General features: G+C 44.9%; 1 protein-coding gene across 1 annotated transcript; it reads right to left on the bottom strand.

Annotated features, from left to right (window-relative positions):
• Nucleotides 1–1,362: 1,362 nt before the first annotated feature.
• Nucleotides 1,363–18,317, bottom strand: SHOX2 (SHOX homeobox 2). The gene is made up of 5 exons (XM_081956577.1): nucleotides 17,660–18,317; nucleotides 14,076–14,284; nucleotides 8,261–8,318; nucleotides 7,744–7,832; nucleotides 1,363–3,919 (listed from the first exon to the last, which is right to left on the bottom strand). The coding sequence occupies exons 1-5, from the start codon at nucleotides 17,934–17,936 to the stop codon at nucleotides 3,626–3,628; spliced, it is 927 nt and encodes a 308-aa protein (XP_081812703.1). The 5' UTR covers nucleotides 17,937–18,317; the 3' UTR covers nucleotides 1,363–3,625.
• Nucleotides 18,318–21,970: the final 3,653 nt, after the last annotated feature.

Genomic DNA, 21,970 nt, shown 5'->3' with positions numbered 1-21,970 from the left:
TTCTGTATGTGTGAACGGCGGCAGAAGAAGATGCTAGCTGGGTGTGTTGGTACGTTTCCTCCCGCTGCAGGTCTGAAATGCTTTGACCCCGGAGATAATGTGCAGGAAAACCTCTCGCAACCACGAGAAAGTCGACTTAATTTGGTAAATAATATAACACGGCCCGTTGTTCAAAAATGCCGGTCACACCTTCCCCTAAGTGGGAACGATCAAAGTGGCTAACCCTAACAAGTCCCCGTGGACATGACTCTGCTGGACTCTGCGCGGGTTAACTAAGAACAGAGATTTCGATAGCGCCCGACTTAGCTGTCCCCGAACCAGCATTGTTTCGCCGTGGTTTATTGAAATAATCACGAGGCTTGAATCCACACGATACGCTGAATCGTGATGCAGTTATTGGATTTCGGCTTAGCCTGCCTCGTGACGCCGGTTACTGGCGAAGCCCGCAGGGATTTGCCAGGAATCGTCTTTTATCCCGATCGCGGCGCGATCGTTATTGATTTCCCCCGGGGGTCCCTTCAACGAAAACTGGTTACTACAACTGAATTGCAGCCCGACCTTATGTCCTGGATCTGATTGAGCGCTGCCCTAACCCTAAATTCCCAGGAAAAATAAGTCCCATCAAACGTTGGGGTAGCCCTTTTCCAGGAACGCGAATTCGGCATATTTTTGCTCCTATGGGAGATGACCCGATCCACTTCTACCGCAGAAGATATCGAGGCAGTGGGATTTAGTGATGGAAGAAGACCCCTAGGGATCGCATTTTAAAAGGGTTTGTGTTGGGACATCTTTCTGCAGAATCAATAGAGCCCGATTGTTTCATTCAGTGTAATTAGCATCAAGGATAACAACTGTGGAAGTAAAATAAACTATTTACCCCCCTCCCTCCCCCAAGAAAGATTCTTTTAATGGAAAACCTCTTGGATTTTCTAACTTTCCAACATCTTCAACAGAAGGAAAAGGCATGCAAGCGACCCTACAATATAATTAGATTCAGCCCTAAATTTAGTGATCCTAAGTATCAGGAAGAAATTATCAAGGGAACGCACGGATTTATTTTCTGGAATTGGGACTTATAGGATTGCATTGTGCTTTTTAAAAATGCATAAGGAATTGTTAAACCCTACTGTACAATATCATAGATTTTTTTTTTCTGTGGCAGAAAAACATCAACCAAAGAGATCGGGAAGAAAGTCCCATTTTGAAAATCAGGAATATAAAGATATGTGGGGATGAAGGGCCGACCTCCCTTTGACCGATTTGGTTGCTCTAAAGTTTGCAGAAAGTAATATGTAAGTAACCACACTTAAACACACAGGAAGTAGGAAGATAAAAGAAGGGGAAAATAAATGTGAAAAGGTAGAATGGCACTATTGATTTAATAGGATCAGGAACAAAAGTTGTGCGAAACCATCAATTAAAATTTTACTTTCTCATTTTTTCCATTCAATAGATTGCAAAGTGTCTTAATTCATAACTTGGCACTTATTGAAAACTGTGACGTCGACAATGAACAAATAAAAGCGAAGCAAACCTGAGTGGAACAAACTCTCGTGCCGACAACACGGAAATAAAATATCAGCGTTTCTTTCTTCTTGGCCACTTTTTCTTTTCCCCTCAAATAACTTAAAATACACTAGAAAAAATACGATCATTATAAATAATTTTTTTGTTTTGTTTTCATGGAGAACAAATAATTATAAATCTCTGTTCCTAGCAGAGTTCAACTGGCAGAGATTTTCTCTCCCCTCTCCGTTTCATTTTCTTGGCAAAAGAGAGCCGCAGCTCTGGCTTGGAGCGAACGGACGGACAGGCTACTTCGCGGCCGCTCAGATTACCGCTATAATTATATATATACATATATATAATTATATGAAAAAAATACATGGATATAGATTATGTAACATCACAAGGTTACGAGAATGGATGCACCTTTATGAGATCAGATCGAAAGGTTTGACGGAACACTCAACTCACCAATTATTTACCTTTGCCGAAATAAATGCTTTTGTGCACCAGTATCTTACTTTTAAAAATATACTCCGTACCCCCTGCCATTATTAGAGGTGGCCTTATGGATGGCCGTGGATACCCTTCCGTCCGTACAGCGGAGAGAGGGGAGGAAGACACCCAAGGTTACTAGAAATCCGACAGCCAAACAAGCTTCACCCGAGAAACAAGCTACATACAAATCCCATTGAAATTAGTGAGGATGAGAGCTGTTGTTGGCCACGGATCCTCAATGAGAGGTTGTGAAAATGTAGCCAGCCTTGGCGTGGGTCTGGGGGTCCGAAATGTATAATGTAATCGTGGCTTTATTAGAATGTATCGTTTCTAGAACTCTTATAGGAGGCTGGATGTTTGAACCAAAACCAGGGATGGGGCAAAAAGGCTCCAAGGAATCCTGATTCTTGCCATGTCTTTTGGAAAATAAGTCAGTGTCATCAATAAAACCTATCGCTAGGGGGGGGAAGGGTTTGTCTGCAGGAGATGGTCAAAAAAGTCAAAAAGACGACTTGTAGAAGGCAGGCGGGGCTTCGATTGCACCGTCGCGGCCGTCATTTTGACTTTTTTGACATACTCCGCAGACAGACACCCAAGTCAAAGATCAGAGGAGCCTTAAGCGACCAGGGCTAGAATACTAATTGTGGGGGGCGGGGGGAATGTCTCACACATGGCCCATTGCTTTTGATGGGATGGGGGGGGAGGACCAGGAGCGCCCCCTTTCTCTGCATTGCATTACGAGGTCTCCCTCCCGACCTCTCGTAACTCGGCGCGGCGTGCTTCTCTCCCTGACGGATTTCGTTCTCCCCCAAGATTTCGGATGCGATGCCAACAAGGGACGCCAAGAAGTGAAAAAAATTAATAATAATAATTAATCGAACCCCATGCAGACCCGGAACAGTCCTAGCAAAATATTCAGATTTAAGTTTTAGCGTTGGAAGAGAAAGAAAAAAAGGGGGGGGGATCGGGGAGAGAAAGAACCGCGCGTCTTTCCCATCCTTTCCCATCCTCCCCCTCTCGCCACTTGTAACCTTTTTTCCTCCCCCATCTCCACTTCTAATAAGTTCGTAGCTGCTCGAGCTCCAGCTTCATCAGATGCAACGTGAAAGGAGGCCCGCCTCTCTTATCCACTTTCCTCGCATTAAAGTGAACTTCGCAGGAAAAAAGGGTCCGTTTCAAAAACCTATGTGAACTTCCCAGCTGCGCGTCTTAAAACAGTTCGTCGAACTCTTTTTGTCAAGAAGCCTCGCGCTTCCTCGCTCCGTGTTTACGAGGGAGCCGCCTGTCCCTCGTCGTCCTCTCCTCTTTCTCGCTTTCTCAGCCGGAGCAGGAAAAGCAAACGTTTGCCCCCAACTCCCTCGGTCAAAGAAGCAAGCGGTGTCCTCGTGGGGCTCTCCCGCCCCGACGACCGAAGGACGCTGCCCCTCGGAGGCCGCCCTCAGTTTGGAAGGCGCGCAGGCGCAGCCGGGCTCGGCCTGGCTCCGGAGGCGCCGAGGTCGGTCTCCGTCGGAAGGCGGAGCGCGGGAGGGTGGCGGGGGAGCCCGTCCGGAGAGCCTGCCCCGCGGGCCCCCGTGCTGCTGCCTGCGAAAGGATGGCCATGCGCCCATCGGGGCCCCAAGAGTCACAGGCCCAGCGCGGCCGCGTGCTTTTTGGCTTTGAGTCTGAGGTCCGCGATGCTCGAGTTCTTGCTGGTGGTCTTGGCCGCCGCTGCCGCGGCCACCACCGAAGCGGCCGAGGCAGACTCCGCCGCCAGGGTGGCCAAGGGCAGGCCGAAGGGCGGGGCCGGGAACATCATGTAGGGCGCGTGCGCCGCCAGGTGCGGGTGGAGGTGGTGGTGCGCGTGCGCCACGGCGCTGTCCAGCTGCAGCTGGGCCTGCACCTGAAAGGACAAGGGCGTCACGTTGCAATGACTATCCTAAAAGGTGTAACGAGAATGGAGAGAGACAAGAGCGTTATAACGGACCGCCCAGCCATCGGGGGTCCCCCCCCCCGCCCTTCAGCGCGTGCACCCACTTCTCTGGGGGTGGGGGTGGGGAATCCTGGGGTGGGGAGGAATTAGCCTACTTGATTGGGGTTTGTCCTGGGTAAACTTCAGCCCCATCAAAAGAACTACCCCATGCCTTAGAAGGAGGTGACCCCAACCAGGTGTCTTTATTTATTAAACCATGGGTCAGCGTGATTTATGAAACCAGGTTATTTATTAAACCATGGGTCAGTGTGATTTATGAAACCAGGTTATTTATTAAACCATGGGTCGGTGTGATGTACAAAACCAGGTTGCCTGCCTCATTAAGCACTGTTTACAAATTTGCAGCACCAAAGTTCACACAGCAGGGAAAGCCAAGGCCAAACAAATGATAATTGTGGTGCTATGTGACCTGGGATTTCATATACAGAGAACGCAGAGAGGGTTTCTCTGTGTCCCTCCCTCTCCCTGTTTTGGTTTGGTTTGTTTTTAAAAAGAGAGAGGACAAATTAAAATGAGAAAAATTGATGCCTTTCCTAAATTCCACCTTTTTATCTGTAAGTGAAGCACTGAACAAGTTGTGCAGAGTGCTGGGTTTATTTTCTGGCAAAGGGTTAATAATTCCTTAAAAATTGTGTTGTGGTGGTTAAGGGGAGTTGAAGTTCAGTTCAGAAGCTTGCCTGGGATTAGCTATTAGGTGGCAAAACCATAATATATTTCATTGGGAATAAGCCCCATTGATACCAGCTTCACTTCTGAGTAATGCATAACATTTATAGGTTGTACTGGTACATCCTCACAACTGGAAGAGGCAGCATTTAATGGGGCTTGCTCTTAAGATGCTTTTACAGCTTTGCATCTATTTGTTTCAGCAAACTCTTCAAGCTACTCACAACATGAAACCTCCAAGTCATCACATTCAGAAAAGCACAATAAGAGCACCTGAAGTAAATAGCAAGGTTGCAGAAGTGCTCTCATAGTACTTGGCTGAGTCTCAAAACAGGTATATAACATCCATAACAACAGGTCAAGGCTGTTTTGAGCTTCTGCAGAGCAGGTTCTAGATATTCGAAGACAGGCACCACAAAAAACAGGTTTCTGTCTAGCTGGAGTAAATGACATGAACAGCTAATATATAGTCTTTAGACAAGCAGTCACCAGAATGATTATCATCTAGTCAAGGGTAAGCCAAGAAGAAGAAAAAAGCTCAGCTTTCAGAATAAAAATGGCTGGAGAGCTAAAACAGATCTAGGGCCAGGAAATAATCTATTCATTTCCTCTTGCCTAGGATCATGTATCATGCTAAACCTAAATCCTCATTAGCAAAACACACTTATTGACCCATGTAACATCAAATCAAATGAATTTTGTGGCAGCTTTATGTGACAGTCTGGTTAATGTCACATGCTCCAAACATGTTGATCACAAATTTCATTTTATTCTAGTCTTGTATGGGTGAACCAGCCCTTTGTTTTAAAGCTGAGCCTTGTTTAATGTTATGTTTAGTGGTGGTGGGGAGGTTCTGGGGAGGTGTTAAAGGAAGCTTTAAATACTTGGGGGGGTCATTATCCAAGATGCAGGATGGACACAGGAACACTGACTGCCTGAACTCAGAAATGCATTGCTTCATTGATTGGTTTCTTCTGCTGATGGGTCTGCTGCATCTTGCATTGATTGACTGGTCTGTCTACTTATATATGTTCATTACACATATTAAGCACAAAAATGTTGGTTTAGGGTTTCTGGTACTGTTACTGTTTTATTCTGTGGCAACTGCCAAATGGTATATGTGCTACTTAGCTATCCATTAGGAGTGATGGTAAATTGGCTAAAATGTAGTTAATTGTCTTCCTAGCTATTAAACCTTAGGCTTCTGGTTCTAATAAATGTGCTTGACTGATATTATAACTATCCATTCTGCATTTGTTTTTTTTTCCAAAATACTTTTAATATGGGGAAGTTATATATGTCTCCTGCTAATTCTTAATTCATACATATTATGGCAATATTTAGGCTGCCTAAATATTATTGAGTTGAGTACTGTAACACTAAAGAGCATCAAACAAGTAGATACAAATTCCAACACTATACTTTTATCTCTTGCCTTTTCTATGAGTTCTTCAAAGGCTGAAAATATTTATGGTTCTAGTCATCATTTTGCCTGAATTTTGTAAAAGTATGATTTACACAGATGCTAACTATAACTGTTTGGAGCTCTTTGCTGTATTGTTATGAATATCATGGATACCAGCCACCTTTTTTGATAGTTTTTCTTTTCTGATGAATCTAAGAACATTTAATCCTATGTAAAAGGCCTGAAAGTCAAAATCTATTTATATTCAATAAAAAAATTAAAAAGCGTTGAATTTCATGTATATTAAGGCTGTTTTTTTAACTTCGTACTGATCAGTCATTCAATCTACAGAATTTCCACCAGGATTGGGCTGCCTGTGCTGATTGGGAATTCTGGAAAAGGTAGTCCAATCACATTTAGAAGGTGCCAGGTTAGGAAAGGCTGAACAAAGGTTTGAAAAGAATGATCTGTCCACAATTATTGAATGGGTGTGCACCATCTAGAGTGTACCATTACTAGCAGCAAGCCTAAGGAGGACAACTTTGGTTTGGACTGAGCACAAGTCATTAAAAACCTTCTGGCTTTATGGCTCCAAGATGCTATTTCTAATACATCCATTATAAATCCCCTGGAAATCAACGAGTTATTTCAAAGTAATGGCCATGATTTAGAGACAGAAGCCCCAGAAATCAATGTCTTAAGATGATCAACTAGGCTGGGCAAGAGCCCAACATGTTTATAAACAGGGTTGTCAGGCTTTCCTTCATTCACCAATCATAGATCGTTTAAAAGGGAATTTCCAAAAAAAAAGTGATTATATGGGTTTTTAAAAAGCACACTAAACACTATTTCCAGTAGACAGCAAGAATATAAATTACACTATTTAAAATGGAATTCTATTTATAGAACTATGTCAGTTGTGATTTTTTAAAAAAATCCTACAAAGATCATTCTACCAAAATTAGGATATGTGTATTCAGTCTTGATGCCTATCCTTGTATCCAATTCTTTGGAGTAAGCACTTTGTGGCTGCATCAAGCCTTTCTAATTGGCCTTACTAGTTTCACTGCATTAAATTCAATGGGCTTTATCTCATTAAACATTCCTGGTCCACACAGAGATTGTTCCTTTCAATATTTATCTGCAAGTAAAACTTCCTTGAACACATAATGCAATTTTCTCCAGGTAATATGGATAAAAAGGTCCTGGATCTCAGGCTTATGTCCTGAATGAACTTGCCAAATTTGGCTTCACGGTTTTGGCATCTTTCCAGATCCCTGATTGCTCTATGCCAATCCATCCCCCTGGTTCCTTGAAATTACAACCATGAGAACTGGATCTTAGCAAAATCAAAGCAGAGAGAAAAGGTTTCCTGTTTTTTTCACCACCACCCCTTAAAAAAAAACTGAGTACCCTGGCAGGGCAATTAAATGATGATTGTTTCAATACAGTCCTGCAGAAGACTAGAATGATCTGCAGATCTTCCACGGTTGCAAGGAAAACTAGTTATCACCCTCTACACCTCTCCCTTCCCCCTGCAGAAGGAAATTGCTGGCATTTGCTTTCAGCAAAAAAAAAAAAAAAGTGTCCAGGGCTTCTGTCTCCAAAGAGCAAGATGGAGAGAACTACAGGAAAGGAATGGGAGCTACTGGTGGCCCCTTGGTCTCAAGAGATGCCCATGGCTGGCCCTAATACTTGCCTGCTGGAAAGGCATCCGCAAAGCCCCAACATTCACGTAGGGAGCAACTCGGCATGCTTCAAACTGACTTGCTGCTCCAATGAGGACCCCTGAAACAAACAAGAATTTAATCACGGTCCATGTTTATTCTCAGAGTCTCCCAGCCATAATAGGGAGAGAGAAGCAGAACTTGAAGATATTAAGCTAAAATGATTAGTGCCTGCATTTAGGCCATTTGGGCTTAGGTGCAAGACAAAAAGGAATTTTTCTGATTGCCTCCATCCCCACATTCCTGGGTAAATAGCTTCCCTGCTCCTCTTGATACTATCCCAAGTGGCACCATCCTATGTACTTTTGCACTGAAGGAAGTCCCCTAGTATCCCATTAACTCAGCCTGATAAATGTGCAGAAAGATGCAATGTTAGGGAAGTTCAATAGAGATTATAGCACCCAAACCAGGCAGGACACTCAAGAGCTCAGTAATTAAAGAAGGCACGTCTATGGCAAAAGCCCCTTTGGCTCCAATTCACGTACATACCTTTATGGAGCTGGTTTTCTTGCTTTCTGCATTTAGCTCTTCTGTTCTGAAACCAGACCTGAGCAGACAAATAGGGAGAAAAGCAAACAAGTCAATATAAAGCCACAACTATATATATTAAGTGATCTCTCTGATGCTATGTTTATTACAGGAAAGCTGCATTTTGTAAGCAGAGATTCTTCTTCGCTTCCTGTTTGTAATGCCCAGCCTATTTCCATCTAATTCTGGCCTCTAGAGAACTTTCAGATCCTTTCCCTGGCTGCACACTGCAATTATTTGTCCAACTTTCGACTCTCCTCAGGCTGCCCCAATCTAACATCCCATGAAACACAGCTGCATTCCTTTTTTAATAAGCTGGGTATGATTGCATCACAAGGATCATCAATCAACTGTAACAACTTGCCTTACAAATGTTGGAAGTACAGTGAATATTTCTGAATCTCCCTTCAGTTATCTCCAAGAGTAGAATGAAACAATCTCCTTCACAATGAACTAGATTCTGAATATATATTAGAGTTCAGTTGTTACCATTGCCCCAAAAGCACCTTCACACTCTTACAGTCTAAAGTTTGGACTGTTTCTGTTCTATATGTAAATAATCTAGCTGATCTAGAGTGGAAAAAGACATTCACATGTTCATTTTTGAGACACTTATCTCATTTTCAAACAGTTGTCAAATATTTGCATCAAGAACGTCACACATTTTAGTACCTTTAGTAGCTTATTTAAGAAATAGTACAGTAGAAGGTATCTGTCACACATATGCTAAACATTGTAAAATGCATCAATAAACTGCTTTGTAATCACACATACAGTTTATGTCACTTCTTCTCAATAAATCTGAAGCCAGTTGAAATGAAAACTAGTTTTACATTTTCATATTTCAGTTGAAACTAGGCTTGAATCTTAAGCACAGATGGTGGCAGAAAATATTTCCAATGGTTTGGAAGCAATCCCTAGTCTTCAAAAGAAATTTATCCCATGCAAACGCTGATAGATTGAAATTTTCCTCTGTAAAATCAATGGTTCTTACTTCCCTTCTGAGTGAAATGTATTTCATCTCAGGCCTGTTAAGCACTTTAATGCTGTAACCCAATACAGATTCACTGGGGATTGATCCTATTGTGCTCAGTAAGTCCTGTCTCCTAGTATATGTGTCTAGATGTCTGCTGTAAGTCCTATGATTTTCAACTGGGGGAGAGTGAGGTTTATTTCTTACACTCAGTTTTCTGGAAGTCTCTCTGTAGTCAATTGACCTTATTTGTGAGTAAATGTTGTTGGTAATTCTATTAAACATTTACACAAAATGCAGGTATAAGAGGAAGCAAAATGGATGAACTTAATTGGGTGACCCCTAGTTTATATTTTTGAAAAAAGTCTTCCAGAGAAAGCTACTTAAGTTCCAATCTAAGATTCAGAGGCATATGCTGTGGTCAAATATTAAAAATTGGGTTATCATGCAAGATGCTCACTTAGATGGAGCAGGGGGAAATTTTATTTGGACTCTAAAACCAGGGAGGGCAGAAAGGAATTGGGAAGGCAAGAGAGGATGAGTTGGAAACACTCCAGATTTTAACAAAAACAACATAGTCTTGTGATGCTTTCAAAGCTAAGAACATTATTATGACATAAACTTTCAAGCATCAGAAACCATCAAGAGTCTTTGTGCCCTAATAACTATGCTATAAGACTTTCAGATGCCATAACACTGTTAAAGTCTACAGTAGATATATGCACTGAACCTCAGTTGAACAAAGGAAGCCAGGACTTTTTTCTTTCTTTCCAAATTCAGTGGGGGTAAGAAGAAGAGTTTGGAATTAAAAGAGGACAAAAGGGACCTGAACTGATGGGTTCATCCTGGTGAAAACAAATTTCTAGGCTCAGAATGTGTGACTACATAGTTTTAGGGCTTAAAGGGAAATAGAGTATCCAATACAAGATGGACATTTGTAGTGGGCCCTGATTAGCAGGTCTTTGGATTATCAAAACCTAAGTCTAAATCTCTGTCTCCCTGCCCCGTCCTATCCCACAAGTTAGCAAAGCAGAATTACTCTCTCTTTCTTGATTCTCCTGCCAATACGGTTTTATCTTTGCAGAGGCATCCCAGTTGAACTTCTCTACTTGACCTAACTCTGAAAGTTTGAAATTGGATCAAGGGTTTTGGATAGTTGCACAAAATACCAAAATATATGTATGTAAAAAAATAACTCAAAAAGGAATGAGCTCATTAAAAGCTAGTTGTATTGATTAGCTTTCTCTGTAAGAAAAACAAAACACCAAAGCATTTAATTACAAACTTTGAGGTGGAGGGTCATAAAAGTGTCATAATAAAGAATCTGAGAAATGCTCTCTTTCTCTGGGGACTAGCATGCAATACAGAAGCAGAATAATGATCTCATTATTATGATAATCTCATTTGTTCCCATATTAGGGGAGGGGGATAGAAAACGTGAAAACAGCTCCACAGCAGGCAAGATATCATTTCTGGTTATATTAAAGCAAGAAAAAGTTTTAAAAGCATGAAGAAGGAGAATAAAGTTGGAGCTTTACCCCTTAACAAATTTGGACTGCCTGATCCTATATCTATTTTTCCCCCTGCCATCCCACACATACTCCAAGCGAGTTCAAAAGAAGATACTATTAAGATCCATTGAGTTCAGAAAGACGTAACATTTGAGCAAAAGCTTAAAAGTGAACTGCCTTGTTTCTTTAATGAGTTCTACTTTAAATTGGTTGGATTCCAGGCTTTAGTGTGTAAAAGGAGAGGGTAAGAAGGTAGGAGTGACCGAAACCTGCTGTCCTTCAAAGGGAAAAGAATCTTGCAGATTTTCTTTGTAAGGAGGAGGAGTGAGTTTGAAAAGAAGGGAGCTGATGTCTGCACACCTAGAACCCACCTTAGGACACATTGAGATGACCCAAATGCTCTAGAGTCTAGACCTAACCTTATTCAGGGCACTGCCTATTAACTTTAAAGAAATAGACATGTAAGCCAACTGTGGGATGGAGGGCTCACTCAGCCTGCGAAAGACACTATTTTGTTTTCAGGGAGTTGCTTGCAAGAGATTCCAGGGTTTCAGGCTAAAGCTACCATTCCCTCTAATTTTGCCTGGGGTAGCAGCCACTGAGCAAAAGCAGCAAAGGGAACCCAGCCTGCCTGCTTCCTGGGTACAAGTCCCATCTGACTTCATTGTGACTTGCTTCCAGAGAACTCTCTGTAGACGGTGCAAAGACGGTGCAGCAAAGCAATTGGATCCTGTGCAGCTACGCAAAGCAGCAAAGCCACAAGACTCGTACTCATTACTCAGAGTAAACCCACCAGCACCTAAGCCCATTGCTTCTGGGTGAAGCTGAGCAGGAGTAGGAATGGAGACTGGGATTTCAGCTTCTAGTATTCTCACACTAGCTAGCAAGCTCTTCTTCCTTGCCATCTGCCAAGGAGAACCAGGCAGGAGAGGATGCTTAAAGCCAACTCACAGGCATTTTTCTGGGGCCATTTGAAAGGATCCAGACTCTAATCAATGCAAATCTCTGGAAGTTCTTCTCTACGGATTATACCAAGCGCCAGTTATTCTTTTGTTGAGGCAACCAAACCTCCCTACTCTGGAATCAAGGAGCCTTTAATTCCTCCCACTTCTCTCTCTCTCTCTCTCTCTGTGTCTTTTTAATTTCCCTTTTAGAGCTGCTACTCAAAATACAGACAGCCATGTTTGGAAGGGTGTGTGTTTTAAGTGGCCAAACTAAAGAGCACTGGAGAGAAATGGACAATCAGAAAGGAGTAACGAGAGTAAGCACAAAGAGGGGGGGTGTTATTTTTCCTTCCAACTTTCCCTTGGTTAAATCTTTAAAAAACAAAACTCTGTGCTTCTGTCCCCACCCCCCTTTCCTTCTGCCTTTGCTGCAGCTCGACTGTTCAGATTCTGGCTTGATCCGATTACAAGATGCAGAGAAAGCCTTTCAAAACTGGAGCCCGGTGTGGTGCAGATGGCAGCCCATGCCGCCAAGATGGAGGGGGAAGGATCAGTTTTCTCTGAGAGCAGCTGCAGATGTTCAAGGGCCTAAAACGATTCCTTGGGTTCACACAAAAGCGGGTCCGTTTTCCTGGGGAAATCACGGCAGATAGAGAGGTATGGTGTTCACTGGAACACTGGACAAATGAACCTGGCGTTTGGCTTGCCAGCATCTTCGGAGGAAAAGAGGGAGCTTACAAAACTTTGGCTCAAGGACCGTTAGGAAAATTTGGAAGATGTAGGAAAAGAGGGGGGGAAATCTCCAAAAACAGCTTTTAAAAAAAGAACTTGCTTGCAGCCTCTAAACTGAGCAGTGTGTAAGCCTTCCTTTCCGTTCACCTTTTTTTGGAGGTTTTTTAAAATTGCTTACAAGGAAGGAAGCTTTAAATACATTGTAAATACGCATCCAATTTCCTGTTTAAAACCCTTTTTTTTAAAAATACTCAAAGGAAGCTGTGTGTGTGTGTGATCCTATATTATCTAGCCTGAATACACTTTGGTATGACCCTATACATTTTTCCAGGTGAAAAGATTAGACAGATATAATTTAAATCCTGAAATGAAGCCATGGGAAGGATCTTATTTGAGTCCCATTCACAGTGGCTGTCTTTGCACGAACTAAATTGTGGTTTGCTGAACCAGCAGTTACTTGATTTAACCCAGTTGCCTGCCTGAGGTCACATACACTAACCCTACTCAATGGCTGGTCCTTTTCATACATGAAGTTACAACTCAGCTAGCCTAGCCTGCAGTTGGAAGCTCAGCCCGAAACCTGGTTTGCCTTCCCGTCTTGATCCATCTTCACTTCTCCCACAGACAACCTCTGGCTGCATTTTGCACCAGTGGTTTGCCTCCCCATCGTTTGTTTGGCTTTGGATTCACATCTTGCGCAATTCCAGCCATTTGTGGCTTATCCCATAAACCCCGACTGAGCAACCCAGCCTCGGTAACAACAACAGTAACGGTTAGAAAGTGGAGAAAGTAGCTTGTCGGCGGGACAACAGAAGCAAGGTTTTTTTTCAAAAACCATTTAATACGTTTTTCCTCCGGCGGTCGGAGGAACAACCTGAATTCATCCCACGCCAGGTGAAGCCTAATTTGAATGTCTCCTCCCACGCGCCATGAAACCTGCCGCAAGCAAATTACAGGTATGAAGGTCCCCCCCCCCCATTTAAAGAAGAGATCTGACTCTGGAAGGGGCCCGGTGTGTTGACGGGGAGGCTCGCTTATACCGCCGAATGAGACCGAGCGGTGCTTAAGGTGGGTGGATCTGACTCACGATCGGCGCAGCTATCTTCGTTGCCTTTAGATACCACCCCAAAAAAGCTCAAGCCTCGTCGGAACCTGATGGGTCCGCTAAACGGACGCCCCCATCCCGGCCACGGATCTCCCTCCTAGATGAAGTGTCTTTCGAAAGAATTCAGACGCGCCTTCCACCCTTAGGAAGCAATCCGGAGTGACCGGGGATCCTTCCGTGGGGGATCGGCACCCACTCGTGGAGTGGGCGTGTGCTGCTTTCCTGACGGAAGGGATCGCGGCTCCTGGCCGAGCAAAGGCTCGCCGGGGAAGAGGCGGCCTCACTGTACAATGAAACCAGCCGGGATCCAAAAGGAGCGTCCGGCGGCGATGTCAAAACCTCGCTCCCAAATGCCACCCACTCCCACCGGCATTGCGGCCCCGGGATGCTTCAGAGGACAATCGCCCTCACCCCCACCCCGATCAGCCCCGCGTCCAGAAGCGGCTAGTCGGAGGGAAGCCTCGCTTTTGAACCCCCTTCCCCAGCCTCCTGGACAAGCGGCGGCCCTCACCTGCACCCGGGCTTCCGACAGTCCCAGCCGCTGGCTGAGCTCCTCTCTCATGAAGGCGTCGGGGTAGTGGGTCTCGTCAAAGAGCCGCTCCAGCTCGTTCAACTGCTCCAAGGTGAAATTGGTGCGACTCCGCCGCTGCTTGATTTTCGTCTGACCTTCGTCTTCCATCGCTTTGGCATCCTCTTTGCGCTCTTTCAGCTCCGGCGAAACTGGGGAGGGGGGGGGGCGAGGCGGGGAAAAAAAGGCGATCAGACAGAGCCGCGTGCCGGACCTTCTTCCCAGGAGCGCTGGGCCTGCTCTGATCGCCGGGTCTCCCCCACGTGTCTTTTTGCCTTAAGCTGAGGGGGGGGAGAGGGGGGAGGAGGAGGATCAGAGATCAATGAAGGAGGAAAGGTCACCTCCCTTAACGGTTTCGCGGCTGGAGGACTCGGCTGGCAAAGGCGCCCGGTGGTGGGCCAAGCGGAAGAGCTTGCCGTTCCGATCCGGCTAGGACTTCCCTTCCGAGCCGCCTCCTCCCCCCCCCCCGTCCCAAACCAACCAACCAAGCTTTCAATGTCCCATGGATTTCGGCGAGCAAATTAACGCCTTTATTGGGGAGGGAGCTGAACTCAAGGCGACTTGTTTCTGAACAGCTCAGTAAAAAGGTTTCTTCTCCTTTGCAGCGCAATCCAATCCTAACCTCCTTCGAGGTATGAGATGCAAAGCCCTGGTGCTTTAAAAGTTTAAACAATTGTACCCCAGGGTCTCAAACGAAATACAGACAAGATTCTCTCTCTCTCTCTCTCTCTCTCTCTCTCTCTCTCTCTCTCTCTCTCTCTCTCTCTCTCTCTCTCTCTCTCTCTCTCTCTCTCTCTCTCTCTCTCTCTCTCTCTCTCTCACACACACACACACCGGATTTTCTTTCTCTCTAAGACTTTCTTAGGAATATTTAGGAAAACTCCCCGAGTTTTGCAGTGGGATCCGAAAGTCCCTTTCGCTTGCTCCAATAATTCCCAATCCTCTGCAGAACAGGGGCCAAAGGAGTTGAAAAACTGAACTTAGAAAGACTCATAAGTCGACTAGAGCTACTTTTTTTAAGACACCTGAATGCCAGATCTTTGGATTTGGAAAGAGGATCTGAAGAATGATTGGATCGGAGAGGGAAAAAAATGACCGTGAAAAAAATCCGAGCCGTCGCTGAAGTTGGCGGTGCAGGAATCTTTCGGGTTGGCAGTCTTTTTTTTTCCCCTTCGCCTCCCCCTCCCCCTAAAATCACTCCACTGGGGCCTTTCTGAGACGGGGTGGCTCTTTGGGAAGGAAACTCAATTGCGACGCGCGTTGGAAGCTACCTAACCCGCCTGGTTTTTCCAAGACTGGCGGGTTTGCGGCAGGTGCGGGAGAGAGGCGGCATCTGCCACCCGCAATCTTTCCTCGGTCTATTTGGGTAGTTGAAACTATACTTGGCTTGCTTTGCGTTAGAGAAACAGAAAAAAATGCCCCTTCGAAAACGAAATATTTGCAATAACAACCCGGTCCTATATTAATGTCTTAAAGTTTAAACTATCCCACCCCAATTGCCTCCTCTTTGTCCTGGTTTCCCCCCCCCTTCCCATTCCAGATGAAAATGAAAACTGATCCACGTAGGGAATTTGGACGTTTATACATTCCTGCGACAAAGGCCTGCTGCCATTAATTATAAACGAGAGAGAGAGAGAGAGAGAGAGAGAGAGAGAGAGAGAGAGAGAGAGAGAGAGAGAGAGAGAGAGAGAGAGAGAGAGAGAGAGAGAGAGAGAGAGAGAGAGAGAGAGAGAGAGAGAGAGAGAGAGAGAGAGAGAGAGAGAGAGAGAGAGAGAGAGAGAGAGAGAGAGAGAGAGAGAGAGAGAGAGAGAGAGAGAGAGAGAGAGAGAGAGAGAGAGAGAGAGAGAGAGAGAGAGAGAGAGAGAGAGAGAGAGAGAGAGAGTCGGTCTTCATCTTTCCCTCTTATTTCATTTTTCTTCCCGCGTCTCCAGCCGACCGCGCGCAGACACAAACCCTTCACTTATGGACCCCAGGCCCGGCTTTTACTTTTACTCGCTATCAAGGCCCACCGCGGAGTTTTCCCGATTTCAAAGGCCCGGTTTCTCCCCTTTTTCCCTGGGACGGTTTGCCCATCGCCCCGCCGAAGTTTGTTTATCGCCATTGCGCTTCCCTCTCTAATCATATTCGGAATTTGTTTAGCAAATCATTTCCGGCTCAGGTTTTCAACCCAGTTCCGATCTGGAAAGAGCGACATTCGTTAAACAAAAGGGTTGGGGGGGGGAACCACCCCCACCTCCTCTCCGCGAATCTGGCACTCGCTGACTCAAACCACACACAGATATTCAAATCTACTTGAAAGTCACAGAGTTCTTTGGATCAGCAAAGAAAGGAAGGAAGGTCTACGGCCCTGCTTAGGGTTTTTTTTTTCTTCCTTGACGCTGATGCGGTTTCTTCTTTTCAATAGATGGGTCGTGAAGGGCTTCAGAAAATTAAAGCTATAAGAAGCCTCCTCTCTTCGGATTTCAGTGCTGCTTCTGATTAAAGGTTTCTTTCACAACGTGGTTATAAATCGCGCCTTTCGATTTTACACTTTTTGAAGTGTACTTTGCGAAAGATAAAATGTAATGTTCTTACTTTTATTGTGCGCGATTTTTGATGCCCTAACAATGACTACCCTCAAAGCTTTCTGATCCTCTTTTTAATGGGCCGATTTATTTAATCCCGCCTTTGTTTACATTGCAAATATAGGAGACTCGCTTGGTGGAAACGAATTCATTTCCAACCGTAAATATTTTAATACTGCAAAGATGGACTTCAGAGTGACCTGCTATACCTGTTTCTCAGGGAGCTTAAACGTTTTTTTGGGGGGAAAGTAATGTGAGGAGCAATCGGACCCCCCACATTGGCGGTAAAAAGACTTTGGAACGTTGTGCGTGCTAGTCTGCCCTATATTAAAATATCTCTCTGGAAAACAATCCTAAACAAAACAAAACAAATCCCTACAGTGAACCAGGCAGGCATCGCGGACCGGAGGAAAACCTCAGTTAGCCAACCTAACCAGCACCTCTGTCAAAAAGGGATCCACACTCGATCCCCACAAAAAATCCACAGGTAGAATTCCACCCTTTCCGCCCACCCCCGGTTATCTAGAACCGTACCTCCCTGGAGGACGGCCGGAGTGGGCTTCTTTTTTCTTCTTCTTTCCCATTCATTGGGTTTAGTTTTCAATATTCTCAGCGTTTTGCAATGCTTATCGAGAGAGGGAAATTGAGGGCGCCGAAGATCAGACCGCCGAGCTCCATCCTTTTCTCTCGTCAAGTTTCCTCGCCGCTTTCTTGTCGGTCCGGACCCAACGCGGATCTTTTTCGGTGGGGCTTTCCGAGCGAACCCGCAAGCGTGGAAACGCAAGCACACGCGCGCGCGCTCGCTCGCTCGCTCGCTCAGCTAGGCGCGCCTTTCCCTTGGCTCTCCCTGCCACCCCCACCCCACATCTCCCCCAGCCACCCGCGTGGTCCCCGGCCTCGCCTGTTGCCCCCCCCCCCCATCCCATCCCACTTCATCCCAAGCACCCAAGCCGGGGCTCTTACCTTCGCTGAGTTTAGGAGTGTCCGCGTCCCGATTCCTGTCGACGGCGCCCATGTCCAGTTCCCGCACCGGCGATCGCCTTCCCGAGCCGCCGCTTCCACCAGCTCCCCGGGCCGCCGGGCTGCCGCTCTCCTCCGCGCTGGGCTCGTTGGCGCCTCCGGACTCCTTAGTTCCCCTGACGGGTCCGCTTTCCAGCACCTCCCTGTACGTGATCAGCTCCTTCTTCTCTTTCACTTTCTGATCAAACGACTTGGAAACAAAAGCGGTAAGTTCTTCCATCGCCGGCTCTTCTTTGGGCTCTTTTTTTCTCCCCCTCGTTCGCCGCCTCTGGCTGCTCCGAGCCCCCCAATAAACACATCAAGGGGGTCGGGAGGAGGGGGAGGGGGAGGAGAAGAAGAAGAAGAAAAGGGGGGCGGGCGGGTGGGGGAAGGGAGAGAAAAGCCGCAGAGGGGCTGGCTGGAGCTTTAAGTGGGAGCGGAGGTTTCCCAACCCAGAGCGAAGCTTGTAAAAACCGACCTTTGACAATTCTCCCCGCGAAGAGTTCCGATCTGTCTGGGCTTCGGTGATTGAAGTCCCCACTATTTATACTTTGCAGAGCCAGCCCCTCGTTGGGAGCAAACAACCTCCCCTTTGGTACTGGGGATGAACCCCCTTCTTCTCCTAGAGCAGCCCTGGCGCACCGCCGAAAGAGAAAAAGGAGCCAGGCGGGGAAGGGGTGGGCGGTGGGGAGAGGGAGAAGTTCCCCGTCTCCCCCCACCCCACCCCTCCCCTCGCCCCCTTTCCAGATCCTGCTGCCGGGCTTTCTCGCGCGCGCTCTCTCTCTCGGCCATTAATCCAGGATTGACAACAAGCCCTAATTAATTTAATTAGCCATGGTTCCTGCGCTGGTGTCCCGAGTTAGTTAAACGCCGAGGGGAGGGGGGAGTAAGGGGGCTGGATCTGCAGGGGAGGGGCTGAAATGAGGAGTCGCCCGGGCGGGTGGCTGCCAGAAGGGAAAGAAGAGCGCTTTGGCCAAACGTCTCCCATTGAAGCGCTCCTGGCCGCCGACAAGCCAGCGAGGGCGCGACTGGCCCACCGTTTGCCAAAGGAAGAACTGGCCGAGCCCGAGACGGACTGACCCTTTCTTGAAACCTGTCTGTCTTGGGTCGGTTCTCTCCCCGATCCCAATGCCCTGATGCGCGGCTCTTGACCTCGGCAAGAGGCAGAAGAGCAGAGCTCGCTGGGGAGAGCTGTCTGTAGGGCAAAGCCCCAAAGCAGTGGCTCCCTTGAGAGCCGTGCCCCGCGGCTTCCAGGCAGCGAACTTAAGACGGCTGCAACAGTTGTGGCCTCTCGGGCACTCGGAAGGTCGCGGGTGGCGGAGAGAAGCAAACAAAAGAAGCGCATTTTCTGGCAGAATTAGCCTTCTGGAGACCCACACACAATTTTGCCCCGTCCACTCATTGATACTCCATCCCTTTTACCTGCCACAATAGCAGCTGGGTTCATTCTCCAGTAATTCTTCGGGTTTCCCAGAGTCGTTGACACCCGACTAAGCAAACCCGGTCCCTCTCCAGATCGTCACTGCGCTAGTTTTACTAGGAAATGAGTTCAGTTTGCCTCTTTTTGATAATAAAGTGTCATCCAAATCAGGCGTGATGCTAGGAGAGGTTGGTGAAGTTTTCTTGGCAAGAGAAGGCAAAGGCAGCCACTGTTTTTCGCCTACCAGCTCCCCTTTTAGCTTATTGCCTCGGGATTCCCTGGTGGTCTTCCATCCAAATGTTACTAACCAGATCGCAACTTGCTTGATCTTGTTGAGGCCTTTTTTATTTTTTATTTGCTACTATTTGATTATGGTACCAAATAGTCTCCAGATTGAAATTGCAAGTGGAGTCTAGATTCTCTATTTTGGGAACTTTTTAACTGGGAGATGTAAGGGGGAAACAGTCATATTTTTGATTTGCCGGTGAGGGTAAAGGTTAAAAGGAGAGAAAGTATCATCTCTTATATAGTTGCAACATGAATTAATGAGATCATCTGAGAGAATCTGGATTTACCATCCATGAGTAGTCAATCATTAGATGCAAGTCCACCCATGTCCATTTTGTTAGTAAGATCAAGTGCCCCTGACATTTTCTTTGTAAATAAATAGAGAGACGTCCGATTCAAAATACTTCCTATGGGGGAGGCACGAAGGGATGTGAGTTTACTCATGGGAGTAGATTGAAAGGTTCTGAGAATTATATTGCCCGGAAAGGATGGGTGGTGTTTTTTTTTTTTTTTTTTTTTTGCATACTCCAAGAATCCTAGGCGCTATTTAAAAGCCAAATTGAAATGCTCATTGCTATTTGGCTCCCCTCCTTTGATTAATATTAGTACCTTTTGTTTGTTTAATACTCAGAATGCAAGTTTTCTATTTGGATGGAATGATTCTAAATATTTTCTACATTATTTTATATTGAGATATATATTACCCCCTTTCTCGGATAATTTAATATTATAAGCAACATGTACATTATAGGGAATCAATGTATCTAAATGTGTTTTAGATCTAGGAAGTAAAAGTTAAGCTTTTAAATACTTTATTAGAAAATTGTCAGAATATCTTATACTCTTTATGGCTTTCAGTTAAATCTGCTCATATTCAAATGAAAGTGGTGATACAGATTCCTAGAGAACCACAGAATTGTGAGTAACGTGTTTTACAGACCACACAGAAATTGCTTTTCACTGTAGAAGTAAAAAGAATAATATGAATATAATTCTAATTGGAAAGTAGAAATATTTAACTCTGGAATCTTAAAGGCATCTCTTGAAAATCACCATCTATTCAAGTTGAAAAAAGAGAGAGAAATGAATGGGGGCTTCGGATATCAATTCTTATAAAAGCTTTCTATAGTAAATTCTTTTAAAACTAATCCTGGTGTTTCCTTTTTTTTTCAGTGACTATGACAGGATTTAATTCAAGTTTCCTACATCTCCAGATAAGCTCTAGTGTACATTCCTTCACTGTATTAAAGAAAACTAATACATAGAGACAACTTTCCAGTTAAGTGACTCTGACAGTGTCATTTAATTACCAAATGAAAATTCTATTTGAAAAACAAAACAAAACTATGAATTAATGTGTTAATTTAAATTTATTTTTAAATACATAAAAAAGAAATTGGACAAGTTTATGCATTTGACTTGGAAATAAATTCCACTGTGTCCAGTGAATTGAGGAGTCTATACAAAAAATGTCACATTAGTGAGAGCTAGAAATTTCTGTTTTACATTAGTAAAATTGCAAAATAACCTTTCCACTGAGAGTACACAATTAAGAATTAAAAAGGAAATGCTTCCAATCTATCAATTCAGTTGAATACATGCACAAGTAGTTCTGACTCGGACATTAAGGTGTAAATTCAGATATCCAATTTAGTAATCAACTGTTCGGTGTTTAGTGAGGGTTACTTCAGGGAAGCATGTATACAGGTGTAGCATTACGGTGCAATTTTGGCTATGTTCACCAAAAGTTGACGTTTAGTTCCCAGGACTGAGTTATTCCTAGAGAAATGAATACAGGAATGCCACTTGAACCTGAAGCTCTATAACATTTCCTTATTAGGTATCATTGATTTAAATACTTCACTTCTGAGGATACCTATGCAGTTTAAATTACTGCAGAAACAGAGAGTTTGCTCTTCTGCAAATACAAGTCAGTTGAGTGTGAAATGTTCAAACATGGTTAGGATCACAACCAAAATCTGATGGATTTGTGGCTTTCAAATGTTTTAAACCTGAACTCTTGACATTTGAACATGGATTGGTCTGCATTTAATGTGGATAGTTTATTCCCAGGATCATGATTGGTGGGAGGAGGTAGCAGAGGTCCAAAGAGCAGAAAACCAGGACTTCCATTGCCTTCTTGAACAGCATTTTAGCTCCCTGTGAATGAACAGCTCTATCCCACAAATCCCAAGCCGTGAAGCCAGTAAACAGCAAGTACGTGAAACAAAAGCACCTCATTTTATGCCTTTAAAAACAAACAAACAGAAATGGTCTGCAATATATGTGTGACAGAAAATAGTGAACTCCTTGAATTGCTCTGGATTTCAATGAAAACCGATCAATTTCATTCTCACCGGGTATAAAGAAAGGCCATACCAAAAAACCACACTAAAACCATCAACCGGTGTACAAAAAATAAAAAATGAACCGATATTGACTTTGATTAAAAATGTGTTCATTTGAATGAGGTTGCTTGGGGGTGGCGGGGGGGGACCAAAACAAAAGAAAAAGCAACGCCGCCAAGCAAAAAGCCGCGCCGCCACCAGCTCAGACGCCGGCCTTTC

Source organism: Natrix helvetica (genome assembly GCF_964273705.1).
Source record: "Natrix helvetica genome assembly, chromosome: 5".
Taxonomy (NCBI): domain Eukaryota; kingdom Metazoa; phylum Chordata; class Lepidosauria; order Squamata; family Natricidae; genus Natrix; species Natrix helvetica.
Note: the sequence above shows the minus strand (reverse complement) of the source record. Positions and strands in the feature narration are given on the sequence as shown.

Bases quoted from the DNA above. Each gene is read 5' to 3' on its own strand.
- SHOX2 (XM_081956577.1), bottom strand. From the start codon at position 17,936: ATGGAAGAACTTACCGCTTTTGTTTCCAAGTCGTTTGATCAGAAAGTG. The intron at 8,319-14,075 runs GTGAGGGCCGCC...TTGTCTGCTCAG, and splicing joins TGTCGGAAGCCCGGGTGCAG to GTCTGGTTTCAGAACAGAAG. The intron at 7,833-8,260 runs GTATGTACGTGA...TGTTTGTTTCAG, and splicing joins AGAAAACCAGCTCCATAAAG to GGGTCCTCATTGGAGCAGCA.